The following is a 23,530-nucleotide window of genomic DNA, read 5'->3' as shown; positions in this document are numbered from 1 at the left end:
GAAAACTCCAGCCTCCAGATTTAACCTCTAGGTGGAGACAAACATACACAGTCACGTACATGCAGGCCTACTGCAGACTAGAGTTCCAGTCTGAGTGAGAATGAAACTATAAAATAGAAGCTATTGGTCATAAGTAAGGCAGAAAAAGCATTTTGGTGTCTGGTAAAAACAAACAAGCAAAAAACAAAGTTTTTATTAGTTTATATGAAACACAAAAAAGGCCCAGATTGTTCATTTTTATTCACTATTAAATTTCAGATGTTAAAATATCAAAATAATAAAAACTAAAGTGCCCAAATCTGTTTTTTTTTCTAGCCAGTTATTTTCTTGACTAAATTGTGAGATAATTTATTCATATATATTTTTTTTAAAAAGTTCAACTTTGATAAATGAAGCAAAAATACTACTTTAAAATATAAAAGCCTTGTATATGCAGTAAATGAAAATAAATCAATCCTGAAACTGCTGGATGAAGTTGGATGGAACCTTTAAACCAGGGGTCCCCAATCCCAGTCCATGAGGGCCGGTGTCCCTGCAGATTTTAGATGTGTCCTTGATCCATCACAGCTGATTTAAATTGATAAATTGCCTTCTCAACATGTCTTGAAGTTCTCCAGAGGCCTGGTAATGAACTAATCATGTGATTCAGGTGAGAGATCTAAAACCTGCATGGACACTGGCCCTCGTGGACTGGGATTGGGGACCCCTGCTTTAAACAGTAAAGGCAGCCAATCAGTGACTTTTAATATTAAACCAGCAAAGATTTCTGGTTCCCGCGTGGACAAAGAAGGCCATGTTTTCTTGCTCTTCTAGTTGGGCCTCTGCTCTAAGAAGATTAAAGAGACTTTTCTGGCATACAATTAATGCAAAAAGATGCAAAATAGCTACAGATAAACAGATGCAATGCAAACACAACGACACTCAAAAGTGACCACAAAATTATCCAAGCTAACTATAGTGCTACAAAGAGCTACTTAGAGACACAAAAAACTGCATAGAGCTATAAACGAGCCAAAAAAGGTGCAGAATAACTAAAGTAATGCAAAGCAACAAAACCTGGGTTACACAACTGCATGCAAAATGAGCAGAGAGATGCAAAAAGCAGACACAAAGTAAGGCAGAGCAGACAAAAAGGCCCAAATGATCACAAAGTGACACGAGGATAAAAATATCACAATGAGACAGAAAGAGAGAAAATAATAATAAAACTGATGCAAAGTGATTTAAAACGATATAAAAATGCAGAGATGATACAAAACATCTCCATAGAGATGGAAAATTCTCAAAACAGATACAAAATACTTAAAATAAAAAAATGAGACCTCACAACTGGGATGCACAGAGGCACAAATAACCACAAAGTGACAGGGTACGGGAAAGATGCATAAAGGAAGTAAAACTAGACGTGGAAAAACTGCAGAGACACTCCCAAGGGACGTGTGAAATAAGTAAAACTATAGTAAAACAAGAGGCTCTGGATGCAAAATGACCATTTGATCTATGAATCATGGGTAAAACTACCCATCAAAAGAGATTTCTCCTCAAATTCTTTCCTTTTACCTGAGTCCACCCTGCTTTACTGGCTCAGAATATTCTGTGTTCAGGTTTGATTCTGTACTCTCTGCTTTATGTAAGTGTCTTGGTATTTTCCAGGAGAAATAAAAATGGCACAAGAGTACATGAACCCGGAAGGTACAGACATGTTTAAACTGTTTTTTTTTTAATCCGTAAACGGCAGCAAGGGCCTCGGCGAGGGAGGGGGAGGGGCCACCGTGCACACCTGACGCACTGGCTCCTCCCCCTCTCACCTCTTTAGCACACATACGCAGTTATCGGCTTTCTGTTTGGCTGCCGTGGGTTAGAAAAACGCGAAGCTCAGCATCAGAGTAGGATATTAACAGTATGGTTGACAGCTGAAACCCGCCAACCTAACAGACGGAGTTTACAGGTAAGTCTTCAAAGATGGTAACTGGTTGTCAGAACAGGTGCAGGCTGGTTTTGTAGCACGTATGAAGCTTTATCTTAAGTCAAGGTGTCAGCCGAACTCGGCCGAATTGGCCGTTGGCTCAATTTAAACTAATTACGTATGTGTTTAATTAGACGGACACTTTGTAAAGACACTTGTACCATTTTTTTTTCGTGGTTTCATTAAAGAGTTTTGGCGCCGTGCCTAGAACTCACCTGTGTCGGCTTGAGTTCGGGCCTTATTGGGGCTTCCAGGGTGCACAGCTCGTTATTTATTGTTTGCAGATGCGGTAAGAAGCGCGATGTGTCGAGAGAACTCAAAGATTCCTGAGTCCATGCTTGAAGGCTTTAAGGTGGACTTGAGAAATCAGTTTATTTACCTAACAAACAAATATTTCCCAAATAATGTTAAAATGACTCGTGTAGTCAACCGAACTTGACCGAATTGATCACTGTTTTTGTCTTAATGAAATACAGCTGTGTTCAATTGGACTGATGTTATAGGAAAGCACGTGGGCGATTATCCCACAGTTTGACTATGGAGTTCTGTGACGGCGCTTACGCCTCACCTGTGTTAGCTGTGATTTGGGACTTAATTGCTGCTGTCAGTTTGTACAGCTGGCTCTCTTTTCATTTACAGATGTGATAAGAGGCTGTGAGCTGACCCAAACATTCCCCGGGATAAGCTTTAAGGGTTTGAGTGTGACTTGTGAAATGAATTCCTTCCCTTGAGCGCACTGTGATTTCGCCAATAAAAGATTACATCTAGGGATGGGTTTAGCCGAACGTGGCCGACTTTATCATTGGCCTGGTTTCAACTAAATAACTGAATGAATTGGACAAAATAAACACGTTTAAGACACTTTTCTTAATTTTAGTATTAAGTTCTAGCGCTACATCTGTACCTCACAGGTGTTACGTTTGCTGGCAGTTTCACTGACGCCTACAGATAAATGTGTCACATTTCTTAACATAAGGTCGAAGCTTTAATGGGAAATTATGAAACAGTGTTTCTTAGTTGGCGGATAAACGCCTACACTGCCAATCAGTGATAAGTGTTTTCCCTCCATGTGTCGGCATGTTTCAGGTACTGCATCTACAAGAGGAGCCTTATCATTGGCCTACTGTAAACTGTACTGTTGGATTATAATTCATTCCGACTTTTAGTAGTTGTAAAGGAAGTTGGACTTATTTATCCTAATAAATCAATCAATAAAATGTCATTTTCACAAGTTAAATCATTACAAGTGAGAGATTTCATAGTAGAACGAGTATATTGCAATGTGTGTCAATGATAAATGATCAATCACATCTGAGGTAGACCTAAATGTGGCCAAAAAAAAAAACCCCTTAAAAGTCAAGTCTTAAACTGTGAAATGAATAATTTTGCCACCGGTGAAGCATTTATTCGAGGGAAATTTGATTATGGAGAAACAGGGTCACTACTTCGCTAATAAAATGGGATGATTTGCCCCTTATTAATAAGGAATGATACAAAATCAGATATATTAAACTAATGAGCTTCAGAGGTTTGAGACTTTTATCTGTTAGATATTTTAAAGACCCCAGAAAATTGTTGCCGAATGAATTATGAAAATTAGCCAGATTTAAACTGTTATTTTAGTAGTAATCAGTATGCAGCTGATACAGTTAAACTGCTCTGCTGTATTGTGAGAAGGCCCTTTCTTAACAGTGAAGTCAATCAGACGTGACTCGGTGAGGGTTTGTTTCTTTTGCAGTCTGAAATGAATACTTTGATATTTTAATGTGTAACTCGGGTTTGTGGTACTTTATTTGTAGTGATGGGGATTTTTCGCGTGCACACACGCCATTTCAAGCAGATGAATAGTGTTGGCAGCCCTTGACTTGACGTTGCAGATTTCATTCAGCTGCTTTGAGGTCCACCGGTGCTTTTCTTCTTTAAACGCGTGTACACCTGTTCACACATGGCTCTTTCAAACTGGGGAGATTTTGCACCACTAACCGCTGCACACTGGGTGTCTGTGTTTGAACAGGGCAGTGTTATTGATCTGCCTGTTTTGAGAATAAAGGCAATGTTCGGATACCCCGGCTCTGATGTAAGGATGGTGTTTTTTAAAAAACCTGCAGACTGGCAGCACAGCTCGTCACCTGCTACGCGATCTGCATGGCAATAACAAGGAGACAATAAACCCAGTCAGTGTGCTCTGGGTTCATTGTGTCTGTACAGCGTAGACATTCAGGGCTTTTCTGAGAGAGGACAATGTCTAATTGTTCGAATATGAATCATAAAAAATGCGTGTCAAAAGTGACGAGTCAAGTTTTCAAATTGGAAACAAACCTTGTTTCGAAGGCCTTTAATTGGCAGCTTGGCATAATTTTAAAATGAGAAATCTGATAAATGACAGGAGCGTGATAAAATTCAGATCAAATCTGAGGTGTAAAACTGACAGCAGCGAGGTGGTGGAGCAGGTTTACTGCCGATGGTACAATTGATTGTGGTTTGCTTGAAATGTCATGAAGCAAAACTCTGAACCACAGTGAACCTCGCAGTGAGAGCAGGGGAGACTTCTAGGCTGCTTCAAACTAGAGACGGTGTGTATGAGAGCTGTGATGGTGGAAGTAATAGTGAAATCTTATTTTGGGATAAAATTGTAAGGTACTGCAATGCTTCCTTTGTTGCGTCCTTTAGCAGAGGATATACTGGATCCTCCTTAATGCAAGGAAAAGAGCTGATGCCATCCAATAGTACATATGTTCGCTTTCTTACAGTGATCAGTGACACAGATCATGCAAATGTTAATTTGCAGTTTTGTTTGGTTTCGCTTCCCTTTCATGCTGTGACCCACTGATATGGTTTCAACCTTAAAAATTAGTATTAGTTTTAACCTGAATTTAAGTGTTGCATGAATTAATTGAACTTCAGGCACAGAAAGCTTAAATGAAGGCAGGAGCTGCTCTCGATCATCATTTCTATTTATTTGAAATTACAGCTCTGGCAGTGAAGTGGTATTTTTCACCAGTGGCTCAGGAAAGCCAGTAAAAACTCCGTGGGTAAAGTATCGAAGATTCACCTCCTGGATTTTAGTTTGACGTCAGCAACATGCAAGCGCAGAAAGATTCTTTTCTTTTTTGTTTTTGTTTCCTCACGTCTTTAGGAGTTATCCTTCTCACCTTTCCTTGATCTCATGACTTTTTTTTTCATCATGATCAAGGAAAAGTGTTTAGGAGAAGTGTCACAGGTATATTTGTCTGGTCGGTTTGCTGCAGACGGCTTTTTGCACGACACTTTTTGGACCCGTTGGCAAACTGATGCAGAATTATTAAAGTGAGATGTTGCCTGATGTGACTGAATGTGCTCTGGCAGATTATCATTTAAGGAGAAAAGATCGGTTCACTAAAATAAAAATAAACTAGATTAGACGGAGCAACAGAAAGTTGTATCTGATGGTTCAACATAAATCTTGGAAGAAGTATGGAGGAAATGTTTTTAGTGTTTCAGAATAAACAAATGTCTTAGAAGATAGACATGTCTGTGTAAGATGTCTATCACATGGCTAGCGCCTCTCCACCAGCTAAATATGAAACTTAAAAAAAAAAGAAAGAAACCCTTGTTAGCGGTGAACTCAAAGTAAATACAATGATAGTAAAACTGTATTAACCCTGCTTTTCCAGCTTTTATGAACCTGTAACTCTGTTTTTATATAAGCTTGACTTGTATTTTTTTTCTAGAATTTGCTTATAAATGATTAAAAATGATTTTTAAGAGGTTTGTATTTGATAAAATCCTAAAGTATCCGAGCGGGTACTTCAATTATTAGTGGCAATCAGTACTAGTTTGAGAAGAGATCTTTGAGAGAATGTTAAACTGTTTTTGTTTAAAATGGTTCAGCTCCAGGAAAAAATGCAAATGCCATCAATCCTCTTCTGCTGATCCTTTTTATGGGTGCGGGGGGGCTGGAGCCTGGAGCCTATCCCAGCTGTCTTAGAGCGACAGGCAGGGTACACCCTGGACAGGTCGCCAGTCTGTTGCAGGGCTAACACACGCACACAGACAACCATTCACATCTATGGGCAATTTAGTTACCAATTAACCTATCCCCAGTAACTGCATGTCTCTGGACTGTGTGAGGAAGCCGGAGAGAATTCACGCAGACACGGGGAGAACATGTGAACTCCACACAGACAGACCCCGTCCTGAAAATGCAAATGATTTAAAAAAACAAACAAAACGACACTAAAACTTCATGCTTTCTTTTATTTGATACAAACCAAATCAGTGCTCTCTGTTGCAGCACGGTGTGGGTGTTTACGGAAATGTTCAGCGACCTATAAGGAAATCTGTTTTCATATTCAGACGGTGCGCCGCAGCAGTAGGTGTTTGTGGAAAATCAGGTTCACATTTATCTCGGGCTGTCTGCCACACAGGTTTATTTTCAGAAAGACAAACATGACTCAACCGAGCTGTTGTTCTAGTAGTATTGTATGCTAATGCGTGTAATTGTTGTCATGTTATGAGAGGTATTTTGTTTATCGCCAATTTGCACAAACATGGTGACAAAAAGAGCTTCCGGAGATCAGCAGCAGATCTGAAAAACAAACCTCTATGTGCAGTAGTTTGTCAACATATGGTTAAAAACTAAACCTCCTTTCTAATATTACTGTCATGAATTAAAGAGAAGAGAGAAGCTTAAGTATTCCCTGAGATTATAAATGATAACGTGTGAGGTTGTGTGGTTTTTAAAAAAAAATATATATATATTTTATTTGGTGATATCTCAGTGCAGGCATACACATTTCAGTACTTGTTATTAGGAAGTGAAGCAGTATTATTTTTCTGCACTTATTATCTTCATGTTATATTGAAGATTTTAATTCAAAACAAAGAAATTATATTTAACTGAAGTGTGGAGATAATTTTTGGACCAGCTGCTCGTCTGTGACGTGTTCACTGACATGTGGTGACTCGCGGTGCTCTGAACACTTCGTAGTCCTGTCGCTGTCTAAAGCCCACAGCCTACCTGAGCACTGATCATGTAACCAAGAGAACCGTTGCTTATTGAACATTTTCTCCCTTTCAGATCATAATCTGTAAATTATAAAGGCTATGTGGGGAAAAATCTCAGATCATCTCCGACATTCAAACTCACTTCCCTTAAATTGCGTCTCTCCCTCCTCTCCCCCCATTCCTTCCCCATTCTGATGCTCGGTTTGAACTTCTGCTGTTGTCTGTGTTAGTGAGGCGATGAACAGGTGTTCCTAATAAAGTAGGTAGTACCTCTGAATGGCAGTGGCATAATATCTGTCTTTTATTTTGAAAAACTTATGAAAGTAGTTTTGGTGAAATGAATGAAAATGAGGCAGATACAAGAGATTGTTACCCTACAGGCTTAAACTTTTAGAAAAGGCCAACATAAGTAACACAGAAAATGGGCTTGAAATTGTATCTAGTCAATATGTTTTGACTAAACCATCAATATAGAACATAATCCTGAAACAATAGCTAATGAAAAATACTGGATATATACAAAATAATGTAAAGTTTGTCCAAAAACATCCATGATGGTTTAATCCTAAACTGGCTGTAGGTGCGAATGCCGTATGACAGCTGGCTCCAGCCCAACCATGACCCTGATTTGGGTAGTCAAAAATAAATGGATGGAAAATCTGGAATCAGCAGGAAGTGTTTACTGTTTCTATTAATATCGCTCCAATAATGCAGCACAAATGTTGTTATGCTTAATCTCACATTTGTGACGTACAGCTGGCTGATTAAGCTTTAAGTATACATTTAGCACTTGGAACACTCCCTCTGTCTGAGTAAAGGTCAGCAGTATTTTGCATGTGGATTTCACCAGCAAGGTCATTGCAACAAGGACGACATCGGCTATAATAATAAACCTGAGCTCTCGAGCAGCCTGTGACTAAGGGCTGACCTTCACCTTTGCCCTCAGGTAACATGATGGAGGTGGCAGGTTCATGGTCAGAAGTGTTTGAGGGCTCAGAGACGAAGGAGGAATCGTCCGAGACGCTGTTGGGCAGCTCTACTCTCACTCTGGCTCCTCTGGTATCAGACTCGCCATCCATCCGCCGCTCCCAACCCATCCTGATTACCTCAAACAGGTACGACCAGCACACACATTAGTCACGGTGACTGCTCAATACACACACCATGGACATGAATCATTAAACTCATGAAGGAGGTGGATGTTGACTCAAGTCAGTGACTCAAGAGTCATCTGATGTTTAAAGAAGTGAGTTTCTGTTCCTCCCAGGCTTAAAGATGTAATAAATACTGCGAGCTGTCAGTGGGTAGATGTCACACAGGTGCTGTTTGACTTCTTTTCTTTGCTGGGGTTCTTTATCACGGCTTGATGGATGAGCTAAGACAAAGAGAGCGACGTTCTCATGATGCAGAGATGTCATCACCTCGGTGTCAGCGCAGTAAAATGAATAGGTGTTCCACGTTAGGCAAGATCAGGAAGAGGAGACCGGTTCCTCTTTCCAGCAGTGGGAGAAAGAATATAGGCTCTCCCACTGCTGCAGTCCCGTCCCCCCCCCCCACACACACACACACACACACACACACACACACACACACACACGATTATGAATCATTTAGCTTTATTAGTGTCCATGAGTGGGCTGATATCAGCCCAACAGCTAAAACAGTATTAGATAACAGCATCTGTCTGCCTCTCTTTCACTTTCCCTCCAGCTGTAAATTATCTGACCTGTCTCCTCCCCTCTTCACTCTGCATGAGCAGAAGAGGTAAAGGCATGTTATACAGCTGGAAATCTCACAGCAAATGCAGCACTATGTGAGGAGTGCACTTGGAAAAGTGGCGCATAAATATTTATGTGACTTTAAAACTAAAGGAAAAAATCCAGCTGTGTCAGCTGAGACTTAATAGGGTGACGGGGATGATTCCCATGAAACCTGGGAAGAAATCCAGACTACATTCATGGTTTAATATTCGATTTAATTGATGTGTTGCTTACAAGTTTTAGCTGAGCTGTGACTAGACCTGGCAAGTTTTTATAGAAATTCAGGTGCAAGGCTGAGGCGCCCTGTTTTAGGTTTATCATGGTTTTGAACAGTTATCATCTTAGTCTGCACATCTGGGTGAGAGGAATATTCCAGGAACTATGACACCATTTTTTTCCCGATTGATCATGAGATGAGGCTTTTATAGACAACCTGTTCTTTAGCAGGTAGGTCTGCAGTGTAAGTTACCATGGTGATATATGTGGTAATTAGTGAGCACCCATGAAAACCCAGGCTTAAACCTCACTAAGTCTCAAATCCTGCTTGGTATTGCAAACCACCTGTAATCTCAGACTAAAGGGAGACCCAGCTAGGATCTCGAGCTGCTCATCACCAGATACCGATGACTGGCTGCTAATGAATGTTGTCTTGGTACCTTACCTGACCTCTCAATGTCTGATCAACGTGCAATATGAGTGCAGGCCTGCAGGGGCGACCTGTCATGTTGTTGAGTTTATGTGCACGCTGCAGTTAGCTACGTCAACTTCTGTCTCAAACACGTGAGACTTGTTGTTGGGATTCATTTGTCTCAATTCTCAGCACCAATAGATATGAATATAATCGGCTTCATTGTGTCTGCATCATGCTTGTTACAGTAGATTATTTTTTTTTATCATCAAGATAAATATAGAACATTACCAGGCTTATCATTTAACTGCACAATGAGCTTATTTGTCAGTTTTTCTGAGTTTGCCTCATTTTGATGTCGTTGTGTTCTTTCTGTCTGAATGTTTCAGGGCGAAGGGCGTGGAGTCGTTCTCTTCCTCTGTCCCGTCCATACCAAACCCGTTCCCTGAGCTTTCCAAATCTCCGGTGCTCATCAGTTCATTTCCACCACAGTCGAGTGACAAACATGTAAGTGTCCTTCCTAATCAGCTAATTCAGAGATCCAAGGTAACCCTTTAAATGTTTCCAGTAGTAAGTATTCTTTTTGTGTTTTAATAGCTCTAAAGTCTCTTTATTTTGAATATTTTGTTAAAGTGACCACTGCATGTTTAATCCTTTCATTCCCCATTTTCAGTTTCCCTGAATTCAAACCTCATTTCAGACTTTCAGTCATGCCTTTTAAAAGAATACGTTTTACAATTCTGCAGGCAAATTATCATTAATCCACCTTTGAAAGCTGTCCCCAGTGGATCCTCCTGTTTTTTTTCTACATTAGGTTGTAATTTCAGTTTCACTTGCGGCTGAGTGCCAGAGTCAGGCTAGAGGAGTTAGAAAGTACGACATGGAGAAACACTCTGTTGGTTTAGGTCTTTTATTTTCATGGGATTTATTGTACTTTTAGAAAGTGTTTGTTTGGGCTAATCAGAGCTTCTACTGAGTGAATTCCATCACACCTGCTTGGCTGACAGGTGCTATCAGAACACGGAGCCTTTACCTGTCTGATTGTGACTGACAGCAGAGCTATGTTGCCATGCCTGCATGGACTTATTTTGAATCACAAACACTGCCAGAGTAAACATGTCTGCAGTTACATCAGCATGTCAGCGTGTTGCGCGAGCCAGCTGTGGACTGGATTTATTACTTCACTTTTTTTCTGAATATTCCACCAGAAAATATCGATGCTCTTACCTTTTGTCACCCTCGATTTGAGTGACGTCTGCGTGAGCTGAAATGCACTCGGCGTGACTTAACTTTTTGTTCCCCTGAGGCAGTCTTCAGGTCTTTCCAGGGTTCAACAAAATCAGTGTCCCAATAGTCAGTAGACTTCCTTCTCTTTAAATGAATCGTTTGAGGTTAGTGAAACTGAGTGTGACTCTGCGTGGGCTTTAAGATGAAGCTGCAGCCTGCCTTCTTTTACACATGGCCAGCAGCACAGAGGCGCCATGACTGGGACGGTGAACCCAGGTGGAGTGAAAAATTTATTTTCAGGTTCGACAGCAGACGCGCTTCATTAGCGTATCACAATCAAAAACCCAGTGAAAGTCTTTTTGTCACACCACCTGCTCAGCAAGCTTAAAGGGGAAGAAAACAATCTTTTCAGCTGCTCCCATCCATCACCAGCAGCTCCACACACAGCGATAAAATACTGAAACTAAAGCTGATCTTTGCTGCCATCTGTAAAATCACAGAATGGTGAGTTCATCCAGATCAAGAAGCTGAGCGAGAGAGTGTGAGTCCAGCTTTGAGGCCACAATTTGTGCACAGGAGTTTAGTCATGCAGACACAAGGAATGGCCAAAAGCACTTCCATAAATAATAAATCCTTTTTCCACTTTGCTGTGGAAGAACTTGACTGTCCTGCAAAGAAACCTGAACTCTGTTCCTCCAACACACCGTCTCTGAGCCAGGATGTATCCATGTTGGACCTTGGTAAATTTCTGACTCCCTGCAGCTGGTTAAACATCTGGTGCTGGCACAAAAAGCAGAGGATCTTTGCACAAGCTGATTAATTGGGTTTTAATTTAATTTACCATTTTGGTTTCCAAAAATTCTGAAAATGAAATGATCAACTCAAATGCACAGGTAACATTGAGCCATCAAACAATTAATTTAAAAAGTTTTAATTTAGTAATCTTGATTAAAAATAATGCATCCTGACCTGTTTTTGATCCCATCAGTAGCAGGAAAAACTAAACCAGCGCAGGATGCAAAGTCGTTAATGGAGCATTAACCTGAAAAGAAACAAACGAGGGATGAGATTGAAATGAATCTGGAAACACAAAAGCTCGTGAACAGAGTCGTGAGTCAGCTGCGTGTGGGCTGCAGAAGATTTTCAGCTTTCCAAATGGGCTGTGGCGATCTGGAGGTTATGAATGACTAGCATAGAGGATAGTCTTCACTCTTTGCTTTCCATTAGCGCACATGTGCATGAGTGTAAAGGTGTTTGTAGTAAACCAGTGAAACCAGTTCCTTTTGGATTAAAAGATAAAATCATGAGCTTTGTGTCTTAAATACGGAAACGTATGTATTTATCTTTTTCAAATGAGCCGAGTGAATAGTCCGTGGACTGACTGGATGCTGACCTGTGGGGATTTCAGCTAAAAGAATTTTCCTCCCCCATAATCCCACTTGGTCAATGGGTACCTATTATTTATTATGTCTGACGCAGTCACTCGCCCAACCAGTCTGGACTTAATTGATTGACAGGCGCAGGTTTCAGGGGTTTCTGGTCGGGCAGGTTCGTTGTCTTTTGCTTGAAAGCGTGCTGCGAGATCCAGACAGTGTCAGACAGCAGCGCTCTGTCTCATCCTGACCGGTGAATAACCTGCACTCAGTTCACCTCAGCAGCATCGGGAGTGCATGGACACGACTGCTTCATCGGTCTGTTTACTTCAGCGTGTGCAGAAGAAGATGAAGATGGGAGAGGATTGGGTCTGAAGCCTGCGGTGTAGATGCTCAAAGTTAAGATGCAAACAAGATGAAGACTAAAACAAGCCTCGCTCATATCACACTAAAATTAGGAAGAATTTAAAAGTCCTTCAATTTAAGTGTCAAGGCTTATTAAATACATTGTGGCTGTCTGATGTTGCACAACAGTTGGCAGGATCTTGGCTGCTTCTCTCGAATGCGCTGATGTTGAAACGGTGCCAAAACCAGCTGCAAGACCCGTGTAGCGCACTTGTTTGCGTCTCAGTGCTGTTTTTACCTCGCACCACAGTTGTTCCACAGGTATAGCCAGTGGTGCCAGCAGTGAGCTTGATATCATACTGTGCACGTAGCGTCTAGCACCTCAGTGGTGATACGAGCAGAGCATCTGCAGACTCTCTCCAGGATCCTAAATGCTGCTTTTAAAAAGCAGTTTTCATTGGCTCATTCCAAATCCAACACTGATCTATTTTCCTCATCTGGTTATTATAGTTTATTTATTGCCTGATGTGGTTGTGATAATTGTCACTAGGTGGTACGGCAAGTGTGTAATTGGAGGTAATATGAACCTCAAAGCTGAGTCTCACACTGAATTCTTAAAACGGAGCATTCTTCTGCTCCTCCCTTAACTCGGTGACCTATCGCGGTTAAGTTCAGGTGGCTTAACGTGAATGTAGAGGGTGGGAGCGAAGACGGATCCCACTACAAGACACATCCGAGGATGGATGCTCAGGAATCTGAGCTGATGGGCTTTAATCACATCTGTTCTGCTGTTAAATAAGAACGTGCTTATCAATGAGGTCTGGTTTTTTTGTTTTTTTTTTTTTCTTTTTCATTTTTAAAGTGCAGGGGAAATGATAGCGGTGTCTGTATGTGGCACAAGGACGTAAACACAGGGATGGGTCAGGGTCTCACGCTTACTGAGGCTCTTCTACAAATCATACAGTTCAGCTGTGAGCACAGATTTTAAGTTTGTCAGTAAATCAGCGTTTCGTTCGTTGCTCCATCTGAGCCGTCAGGTTATGTCAAATATTCATGGTTGCCTGTAAAAAGTGCACTTTCTCATAGTTTTTAATTCTCACTTGGCTACTAATAAAAAATAAAATTTAAAAAAAAAAAGCTGCAACCTGTGTCTGAAACTTCAAACTATAAAATTAAGTCTCTTGGGAGATTTATTGGCTGTCAGTAGCTCACAATGAGAGCGTGCCCAGGCCTGCCAGCAGCATCTCTCTTGACTGTCCTAGGTAATGCCTATTACTGCCCTCATAAATGTAATTTATTTCTTTAAGTTAAAAAGCTAATATCTAAATGCAGAAAACAGAAGGCGTCTCTGCAATTCTGTTATGCAAGGCTGGGAAATTATAAACTAAATCTGACTTCATATTATCATATGAAGTCAGATTTTGTTTCTAATTTTGTTTTAACAAAGATTAATATTAGCATCAGCTGACTTCATTATGTGTGAAGTATTGGATAAAACATGATGTTTTTGGTAATTTTGTGTGTGTGTGTGTGTGTGTGTGTGTGTGGTTCAGGCGATTAAGGTGTATGGAGAGGACAGCCACAGCAGGTCGGTGTGGGTTTCTCCAGGAGCCACAGCCAGGGAGGCATGCCACATGTTGGTGCAGACGGCTCACTGCAGCGACCAGGAAAACTGGGCCCTCCTCGAAGTCCATCCCACCCTCGGTCTGGGTAAGACGACGCGGTGAACGAACCTTTTAACTGCGGTATGTCGAAATTTCTCATACCTCATCCTGTCTCCACAGAGAGGTGTCTGGAGGACCACGAGGTTGTGTTGGAGGTTCAGGCGACCTGGTCTCTGAAGGGTGACACGAGGTTTATGTTCTGCAAGAACTACGCCAAGTACGAGTTCTTCAGGAAGCCGATGGTATGCAGCTAGCCGTTTGTTTAAAACCATGTGACAATGCAAATCTAAAGAGAGAACTCTAAGATGAATAACCCTTTTTCCTTCTTGCATAACAGCAGACTCTGAGCAGAGGTATTTTCAGCGTCTTTATTAAACAAGTCGGTGCAGTGGATGTTAAGGCCTGACGTCATGGTGGCTTGATTGTCAGGTTGCGTGCTGGTGCAGACACACTGACTTAATGCCTCAGATATTTCATTACATCGACTCTGTGCTGTCACCTGTGCTGTTAAACAGAAACGACACTTGAAACGCACTGAAAACAGTCCCGTCCCACAGCTCTCTAACGTGTGCCCACACTGCCTCCAGAAGGCTCAGCAGTGAATAAGATCATACATTTAGGCCTTAAACTTGCACAGTTGCATAAAGCAACAGAAATTGTGAAGCACAGTTAAAGATGATGTTAGTGAAAGTAAGGAAATACTGCGTTCTCTGAAGTGTTGCTAAATTATGTCACATTAGTTTGCATGGTGTGGCTAACGCTAGCATCCATGCGCTCAAGCTGAATGTGGTTAAATATGAATGCCAGTTTCCTCTGATTAACTTGCAGCTGCACATTTCTTAAAGCCAAAGCACTGCTGGACCACACTGTCCTCTCACAGAGAGGGGGGAGCTGTCAGGGATGCAGACTGGGGAAACTGTCCTCTCCTCTTCAGTACATGTCAAATAATTGGTGTAACTGCTCCTATTATACATATACAGGGCTTGAAATTCATATTTCATAGTACAGTTGGCTGGAGTTCCTCCTTAAATGCGTAGCATGTAGTTGTGAGTGTAATTGCAGGTTATGCATTTTCCTCTTCTTACCATAGATTTTAATATCTGCAATCTCTGCTTTTGTCTTTGTTTTGGTAGTTTTCTTTTTGCTGTCCTGTCACATCTGCATCTCATCATGGTAGATTTTACAGATCCAGAAGTGCATTTTAAGTTCAAACCCTGGATATACTCGGGGATATTTTAAGATCAGATTTTAAAATAATTTATGTAAACTTTATTAGCTTTTCTCTTTGTCCTCTTAACCTCGTGTTATTTTCCATCAGTTGACGTAGGTTGGCGTTTTGCTCCTGCAGCTCTCTGTTGGTGTCTTGAGTCTGATCGCAAGAGCTTTTGAGCAGAGGGTGCACACCGGGTGTTGACCAAGTCAGATGTTGGTCCACCTCTGCAGCACATCTGGCCCATCTTTCTGGATCTGTGAAGTGTTGAGCTGAACACTGTTTGTGGGGATTTTCCCACGTTGTAAATGCTGCATTTGCTCAATGCTGCACTGAAATCAGTCGGTAACACAGTCCAGTGACTCCAGCAGACACTTTGCCTTTCTGGGATTGTGTAAAACGTTTCTGCACGTTAGCACCTGTCAGACAATGGGTGTTATTTTCTTTCCTCTGGTGCTGGAATTACCCATCCAGCCACATTTGTGGCTACAGCACTGAAAACAAAAGCTGCAGAGTAAATGTTCTTTATTTAATCTTTGCTCAGTCACATTACAACATAAATGCTTCACTTTGCAGACTGTTGGATGGTTTCAACAGTTTTTTTTTTTTGTTTTTTTTTTAAATCTGATGATGAAATTTCTTTTGTGGGTTTTAATTTTGTTTATGCATAATTATCTTTTATAGCAGTTATGCAAGTCCTGCGAGTGCAGTTATTCCTTTATATGAACGAGATTTTAATGCCAATAATAAGAGTTTAATGTTTCCTCGTTGGTTTTCCATCAAATCTTCACGCTCCGGGCACACTGGGTGTTAACCGTCTGCGTTAGTGTTAAATTTAAGTTGATGAACGTGCAGAAACCTGCATGTTTTAAGCTAACAAAACCACAGCAGCCGTCTCCCTCTGGGCACTTTGAAAGTGCCAGTTTGGCACCAGTTTGATTTCTTTGTGCACACGACTGGAAATTTACCTCGGGCTTTTTCTGATCACCTCTCATTTTATTACATTTTTTTTTTTTTTTTTTTTCTCTCCACGTCTTGAACCAAAGGATCATGATTGGTGGAAGGTGTGGTGTATATTTATCTTTGTGTAGTTTGTCGTGTTCCCCGCTCACTGATTGGTTGGATGATGAAGTCACAGGAGGAGAAGAAGCTTCTTTGTCATGTAAATGAGTGTCTGATCGTTTCAGGGGTATAATGACAGTCCTCTGCTTCTTCTCACAGCTCTTCTTCCCAGAGTCCATGATCTCCGACAGCGCTGATGTCAACAAGGGTATGACGTCATCAGAGCTCATTAAGGTAAACCGTCCTGAAATCAGAAGCTCAATCACAACGGCTCGCTGAAAGCACTGCTAGATCTGTCAGCTCAGAGCTTAATGATGTTTAATGTTGCTGCTCAGTGGTTTACACTGCGAAACCAAAACGTCTTAAGATTATAATTGACAATGTAAAATGAAACGTGTATTTACAAAGGTTCAATCAGAATGATGGGGTACAGCAAAAAAAAGAAATGGGTCCAGCATGAATATTACTAAAAAGTAAAAAGCCAGTATTTGTTTTTAATTAAGTTTTAATAAAAAAAAACAAACTCTTACTGATGCATGGAAAAACCAAACGACTGGTTAAATTGTTTTAATCACATTGAAATTCACATTTCAAGACTTTTTTTTTTTTTCTTTTTTCATTAACTCAAAAGAACCAACAAATCAGACTCTCTGGGTTTCTAAGAGATTTAACTCACAGAAAATCTGTATAAAGTTTAAAGATTTGGGGCTCTGCGTTTGAACTTTAGAAAAAATTGCAATGTGTCGTCTGACCTGCAACGCTTTGAAAATTCTGCCAGTCTTGGCTGGCTGTGCTCTACACTCGGCACTGATCTGGCTTTCTCCAGTTATGATGAAGTATCAGTACCGTAGTGCTGGCGGAGAGTCAAAGCCAAGTTCTGATTTGATACCTGTGCTGGATTAAAAAGCCGTAATCCTCACTGTGAGGAAAACACTAGAATTTTATATATATATTTTTTAATCTGAAAAGCATTGTCCTTGACTCTGCTCTTAAAACTATTTAAAACAAAATATGAGAGAGATGCTTTCAAAATGCACATTTACTCGTGCCTAAATCATCTGAGTACTTGGAGTCTCTGAGTGCTGAAGTGCTTTCAAAGTATGGAAGTATGTGATTTGAGGTTCCTGCAGTAATGCTGTAGTAATGAGTCGTGTTTACTCATCAGAACCTGCTCAAGTCTGGGACCTGTCCGGAGATCCAGGGTTTCCTGCATGTTAAAGAACCAAGTCGAAAGGCCTGGAAGAAGGTCTATTTCTTCCTGCGCCGCTCGGGACTCTACAGCTCCAGCAAGGGCTCGTCCAAGGTCAGCAGGTCCAGCACAGTCACAGACTTTAGTCACAGTAACTACATGACCTCTAGTTTGAGTAAATCGAGGTTCTGTGTGTGTCTTCGTGCAGGAGCCTCGTCACCTGCAGTATGTGGCTGATCTGGGCGATCTGAACGTCTACACTGTGGTGAACAGCCGTAAACTATACGGAGCGCCGACAGACTTCACCTTCTGCATTAAGGTGACCTTTTTTTTTTTTTTCTTTTTTTTTTTCTTTTCATGTTTGTTCAGTCACCTCTTCAATTTAGCATTCCTCTTGCCTGTGTAGTCTTTGTGGCTCATTGAGTCAATAAAGATCACTTTCACTTGTCACACGAAGAAGGAAACGGGTGGATTAATGATGGCTCTGAAGCCATGACGGTGAACCTGCACGCACAAAATCAGAACTCCTTTGCTGAGATGTGGCATCATTCCTGTTTTCTTTACTGCAGATTAGCCGCTGAATTGAAAACACACATGGGGAAAATTTGGCCTGGAGGCTGGATTGAGATGGTCAGGAGTCCAGTTCCTGATATCCTGAAAGGAAAATTAAATGACACCCAAAAATCGCTACAAGCTGCAGCATGATGTGCATGTGGAGCAGCTACATTGTCTAAATTTATTAATGATACTAAATATAGTTTGACACGGAGTTGTGGTGCAAATATTGGCTTTCTTGTCATTGAGCTGGATGTACGCGGGCGCCACCATCTTGGACTAGGGTTTGCGAAAATGGAGCACTGGCTCTCCTCCTGCTGCAGGTTCTGGTTGGAGGAATCCTCCATCTCACAGTGGACGACCATGCAATGAGTCTCACAGCAGCTCAACTCATCAGTCAGCCAATAGCAGCTTCTTATGGCTGCTGGTAGCACTGCATGTTTTGATTTGTTAGATTTACACTGAATCGAACGGCGATCTTTTTGTTTGCCATGGAAAATAAAAGATTGTGTGTGTGTGTGTGTGTGTGTGGGGCCCAGTCTCTCATATTGAGACATTTATTTCTGTTTTATTCTAAGTTTTGGCAGTTTCTTTCATGTTTCTGTGCACCTCCATTAAATATACCTTTTCACTTGTGTTTGCACAGCCTTCCAAAAATCCCATCCGTGTTCAGGACCTGAAGATCCTGTGTGCTGAGAACGAGCAGACACGAACTTGTTGGACGTCCGCCTTCAGATTGTTCAAGGTATTGTCCATATTTATGCAAGAAACGCCTTGTTTATCATTTTATTTTCCATGTGTACTTACAACCATCTTGTGTGCTGTCAGTACGGGAAGCAGCTTCAGCGTAACTATGAGATGTCCAAAGCAGCTCCACAAAAAGTGGAAGGATCCAAATTAGCAGATGGCAAAGTGAGCTCCTCACACACGATGCACAGAGTTTGAGCCTCTTTGGATCGTCCTCTCATGTTCATGCTCTTTATCTGTGTGGGCAGTCAAAGTCGGAGGCTAGCCTGGTGGCCATGGACTTCTCTGGGAAGGCTGGCGGGAGGGTCATCCAGAACCCGATGGAAGCCCAGAGTGCAGAGCGGGAGGAGGGGCTTGCATGGAGGGTAAGGATGGAGGGAGGTGCTGATGCAGGGCCAGACCCCCATTTTTAATTTAAAGAAACTATTAATGGAGCACCTTTCCAGCACGTTAGTACAGTTTGGTCCTGGTTGGATAGTGTCCAGTGATTGTACTCACGGGTTTGCAGCTGACGTGTGCTACCTGAGAGCAGTGAGGCTGATCCAGAACAGCTCCGGCCTGTGACACTGACGGCGAGTTGGCCGAGACTCCAGAGCTGATTGGAAGAGTCATAAAATCTCTGTTAGCTTTATATGCAACGTTATGACCCCGTGTAAAGCACAGCTTTTAATAACATCACTGAAGCAGAAACTTTAAAAGGACACTTGTACGGTTTTATATATAGAAACAAAATTATTTTAGCGCTCTCAGATGAAAGTAACCCCCCCACCTCCCCCTCTGAGGCTTCAGAGCTTGCTTTAAAATATTCCAGTGATGGTTGTCAGCATTTCCACTGCTGCACAGCAAACGGTGACTGCTGATTAACTTGGCATACTTTATTTTTCTTAATTGTAAACTTCCCCTTTACAAACACAAGGTTTGAGCAGCAGCCGGGAGGAATGAACATATTTGGAATATCTACTCTCTGACATCCTACAGAGATGTGCTTCGAGCGGCCTCTGAATCACAGCTCGGGTTTCACTCAGTATGTCCAGATAATCCCTGTGTGAAACTTGTGAAACGTCTTTAATCTGAGCATCCATCAAACTTGCTGTAAAGGCTTTAAAAGGAAACCTGGTGAGGATGCTTATGTAATGTGGTTTCAGCTCGACCTCATGGCGAACAGTGAATGGTCACAAAATAACATCAATAATTGTCTTGTTGTTTTGTTTACATTCAGCCCAGAATGCTTGAAATGTCTGCAGCACAAACTACATGTTGTGGACACTCTTAACCGTTCACCCGTCGCTGTGGCAACCAAGGGAAAAAATGTCAGACCATTATATTCAAACTAGAATCATAAAAAGTTTTTATTGCCTTGCTGAGAAGTTTTACTATTTAAACCTAACAGTAGATTTTATTGTCTAATCCTAACAGATGACAACACCATTAAAATAACTAATGGGCTAATAAATAAACATGAGTGGTGAAATGATCCATGGCAGCGTCAAACCTCCGGCATCCAAATGTGGACTTTTTCACGATATTTATTTTTTTTTAAAAGTGAAAAATATTCACTTTGTGTACATCGATGCAAATTGGTACATGTGAGATGGGACCAATGGGAAAATTAATGGAAAAATCTAAATTGGTTGCTGACGGAGGAATTTAGACACCACAAGATGTCTTATTTATTTAATTTTTTTTTATTTTTTCCCCGTTCCACAGTGAGTGGGTGCTGCTCGCCGTAAACAGCAGTCAGAGTGAGGTGTGCCTGCGGCAGGAGAGAAAATCCTTCTCTGCACCGTCCATAGATTTTTCACTAGGCGCTCTTTGGAGGGGAAAAGTCACTAAATCAGCAACTGAAGCCTGACAGCCACTGCTGTCGGAGAGAGAGAGATGTCAGGCATCCAAGCAGAGATGGTGCAGGCTTTATTTCCACATTTAATAAAAACATGCATATTTATACAGATCTCTAAAAGGGAATAAATTCTTTTCACAACAAATATCTGGTACAGATGTAGACCTTCAATTCTTCATGATTTTCTCTTCCACAGAAATTTAGATTCCCTGTGTTTGATCGGCGTTTGCTCTTAGCTTGATGTGATAAACCTAGACTACAGCTAACTCACCACCCAGCCTGAGATTACTGTGTTTTGTTTTGGGAGGCGAGGTGACTGATGTTTCAACTGGTTTCTCTTGCTTGTTTTTCCTTCTCTGCCACAGAGGCGAGAGGCCCTGAGGTGCAGTCTGCCTAACCTGAACTCTGCTGTGAGCCCTTCCTGTAAGTTCACATGAGTGGAGATGTGGGTCGTTGTCTGGGGGTGGTTGTGTTTTTTTTGGGGTTTTTTTAATTTTATTTTATTTTTATTTTCTTATTAGCCATCCACAAGACCCAGCTGTGGTTTCATGGTGGTGTTTCCAGAAAAGAAGCACAGAGACTGATAGAGAAGCAGGGGCTGGTGGACGGGTGAGTGATAAAGGCATCACATCTGTAAGAGTGTCTTGTGGACTGATCGTTTGTATTCAAGTAGTTGTGTATGGAGAGTATTTAGCATGCGAATGTAAAACTGAGGTTGTGCTACTGCTATTAATGTTAGCCAAACACACAGATGGGGACAGATTATCTGTCTCATCCGGACTGGGTTAGGTCACCTAGAAGGAACTGGAAAGGCCCACTGCTCTACTTAGCCTGCTGCCACCACAACCCAACCTCAGAGGGAACATGGTGATGCCCTTATTTCTCCCTTTTGTTATTCTCAGAGGGAACCACTGACACTTTCTGCTCATCACTGAGCTGAAAGGGTTCCTGTGCGAAGCGTTACCATCTTTACTTACAATTCCTAAGTAGTCCACAAAGCCTCATTGGTGCTCGATGGCTCACTGGAAGGCTTGCATGCTGCTACCATGTTTTGTTACAGCTCAGCTCCCATGAATGTTTCACCATATTTGCTGGGCGACCTGATTTTCTTGCTCAATACAGCTTTGTGGGTTTTTTTTGTTTTGTTTTTTTTTTTTTTTAAAACATGAACAAAGTTTACTTCTTGCAGTTGCAATCTTTAACCTGTAGAGGTCGCCTCTCATGGTGCTTTTGTGCAGTGTACTAAAATACTCTACAGCATCCACCCTGTCAGATTTAATAGAGGAAGGTTTCAGTGATGTACTGAAGATCATATATTTGGGTTTACTGGCCAAGTTGACATAAAGCATGTCCTCTGTGTAGCTCTACCAGTGATCCCACAGGCTGAAGGATTGTCTGTCGTGCATTTCTCTCGCAGTTTTAACTCGAGCTGCTTTTTGCAGGATGTTCCTGATTCGTGACAGCCAACAGCACGCTCAGTGCTTCGTCCTGTCGCTGTGCTATCAGCTGAAGACCAAACACTACCTGGTGATCCCAGTGAGTTCCCTTCATTCAGTCTCTGCTTAAAAGGAGAAGCCTTCTGTGCGTATGACGCGCCCTAATTTTGATCATCTTCGTGTTTGCAGTTTGAGAACGGCGGCAGGAAGTACTACACCATGGACGACGGCGACACGCTCTTTATTGACCTCCTGCAGTTGGTCGAGTTTCATCAAATCAACAAGGGCATCCTGCCAGTGTGCCTCAAACACCCCTGCGTCTGCGTAGCACTATAAACCCACAGCTCCTTCACCTCACCTCTGCCCAGCTGCATCACCACCACCCAAACTCCCCACTCAGGTTGTCAAAGAAAATCTCTCACTGCAGTGTGATGAATTTATCAGGCTGTGGGACGAGGACTCGAGGGAAGACGGGCGAAAAGCATACTCTCTGCTCCTCCTCCCTTTGGTTTTAAACACATTCTCCACATCGTGCGGCTCCAGACTGTAGCTTTTTTTTTTTTAAATTTTAATTAACGAGCAGCGGCCCCACCGGAGACGGTTTAATTAGCCGCGTTAGACAGACTTTTTAGCGCTTTGGGGACCATGTTGATGACGTGCACTTTGATTCGGATCCATGCTGCGGCTGCCATGAGCAGTCAGACTTTCACTGTGACGAGCAACACCAGCGAGAGGAGGTGGTGTGTGTGTGATTCTCACCTGCACAGTAGAAGTGTGGCCAGCAGAGGGCGCTCTGACTCAAAGCTCAGAGGAGGAATTCATGGATTTCTCAGCTCAGCGTAGGAAGAGAGCATGTGTGGATTACTGAGAACATTTAACCATACAATGCACCTGGTTGCAATCATGTAGCATGTAAATTCTCACTCTCCTGACTGCAGTTTTTTTTTTTTTGTACTTGTATTTGTGCCTTAAACAGAACCAGCTTTAATTCGTGTAACAGTAAAAGCTATTTCACTGCTGTATTTGCACAATGATGGTGAAGGGGAATCTGTCTTGTTTTGGTTTTACGAGAGTAAAAAGCTAACTGCAGAGGAGATGCGGTCAAAGCTATACATCAACTCTGTCGTAACCCTTTATTTTATAGGTCGATGATTTCTGACAGTTTTCTGTGTAATTGGGGAAAGTGTAGTTTACACCAAAAAGCAGAGCTGGTGTTGAGGTGGAGAGAAAATGCAATAATTACAAAATGTTTTTCTGCTTCGAATTTATTTGGAAAATATGCACCAGCTTTTTTTTTTTTCTTTTTTTTTTTAAATTAAAAATCCAGCAGGGGGGAGGGGGGCGATTGACTACACTTCATTTTTGGATTTTATCATGAAGATTTGTTGCTGAAATGTTTGCATGTATACCCACATGGGCATTATTCATTCAAAGACAAATTTAGTTTCCACTCATTTTATTATGTTGAACAGCATTTGTGACTTTTATTGACATGAAATGTTTTCAGATGTTTTATATGTTGAATAAACTTTCATATTAAAG

The 23,530-nt window shown here is 41.6% G+C and overlaps 1 protein-coding gene across 1 annotated transcript; it reads left to right on the top strand.

Annotated features, from left to right (window-relative positions):
* Nucleotides 1-1,815: 1,815 nt before the first annotated feature.
* On the top strand, nucleotides 1,816-23,274 carry grb7 (growth factor receptor bound protein 7). Its single transcript, XM_026177949.1, has 15 exons — nucleotides 1,816-1,948; nucleotides 7,899-8,067; nucleotides 9,730-9,847; nucleotides 13,839-13,995; nucleotides 14,070-14,191; nucleotides 16,381-16,455; nucleotides 17,387-17,524; nucleotides 17,619-17,729; nucleotides 18,612-18,710; nucleotides 18,794-18,877; nucleotides 18,961-19,077; nucleotides 20,918-20,975; nucleotides 21,074-21,161; nucleotides 21,995-22,088; nucleotides 22,178-23,274. Exons 2-15 carry the CDS (start codon nucleotides 7,904-7,906, stop codon nucleotides 22,322-22,324), a joined length of 1,572 nt encoding a protein of 523 aa, XP_026033734.1. The 5' UTR covers nucleotides 1,816-1,948; nucleotides 7,899-7,903; the 3' UTR covers nucleotides 22,325-23,274.
* Nucleotides 23,275-23,530: the final 256 nt, after the last annotated feature.

This window comes from Astatotilapia calliptera, chromosome 8, assembly GCF_900246225.1.
Source record: "Astatotilapia calliptera chromosome 8, fAstCal1.2, whole genome shotgun sequence".
Taxonomy (NCBI): domain Eukaryota; kingdom Metazoa; phylum Chordata; class Actinopteri; order Cichliformes; family Cichlidae; genus Astatotilapia; species Astatotilapia calliptera.
The sequence above is the reverse complement of the archived record's forward strand: the minus strand, read 5'-3'. Positions and strand labels throughout refer to the sequence as shown.

What these genes read in the sequence shown, in the direction of transcription:
- grb7 (XM_026177949.1), top strand. Translation starts at nt 7,904, where the DNA reads ATGATGGAGGTGGCAGGTTCATGGTCAGAAGTGTTTGAGGGCTCAGAG. An exon ending in AGTTCTTCAGGAAGCCGATG is followed by an intron (nt 14,192 to 16,380) that starts GTATGCAGCTAG and finishes TTCTTCTCACAG; the next exon opens with CTCTTCTTCCCAGAGTCCAT. An exon ending in CGTCATCAGAGCTCATTAAG is followed by an intron (nt 16,456 to 17,386) that starts GTAAACCGTCCT and finishes TTTACTCATCAG; the next exon opens with AACCTGCTCAAGTCTGGGAC.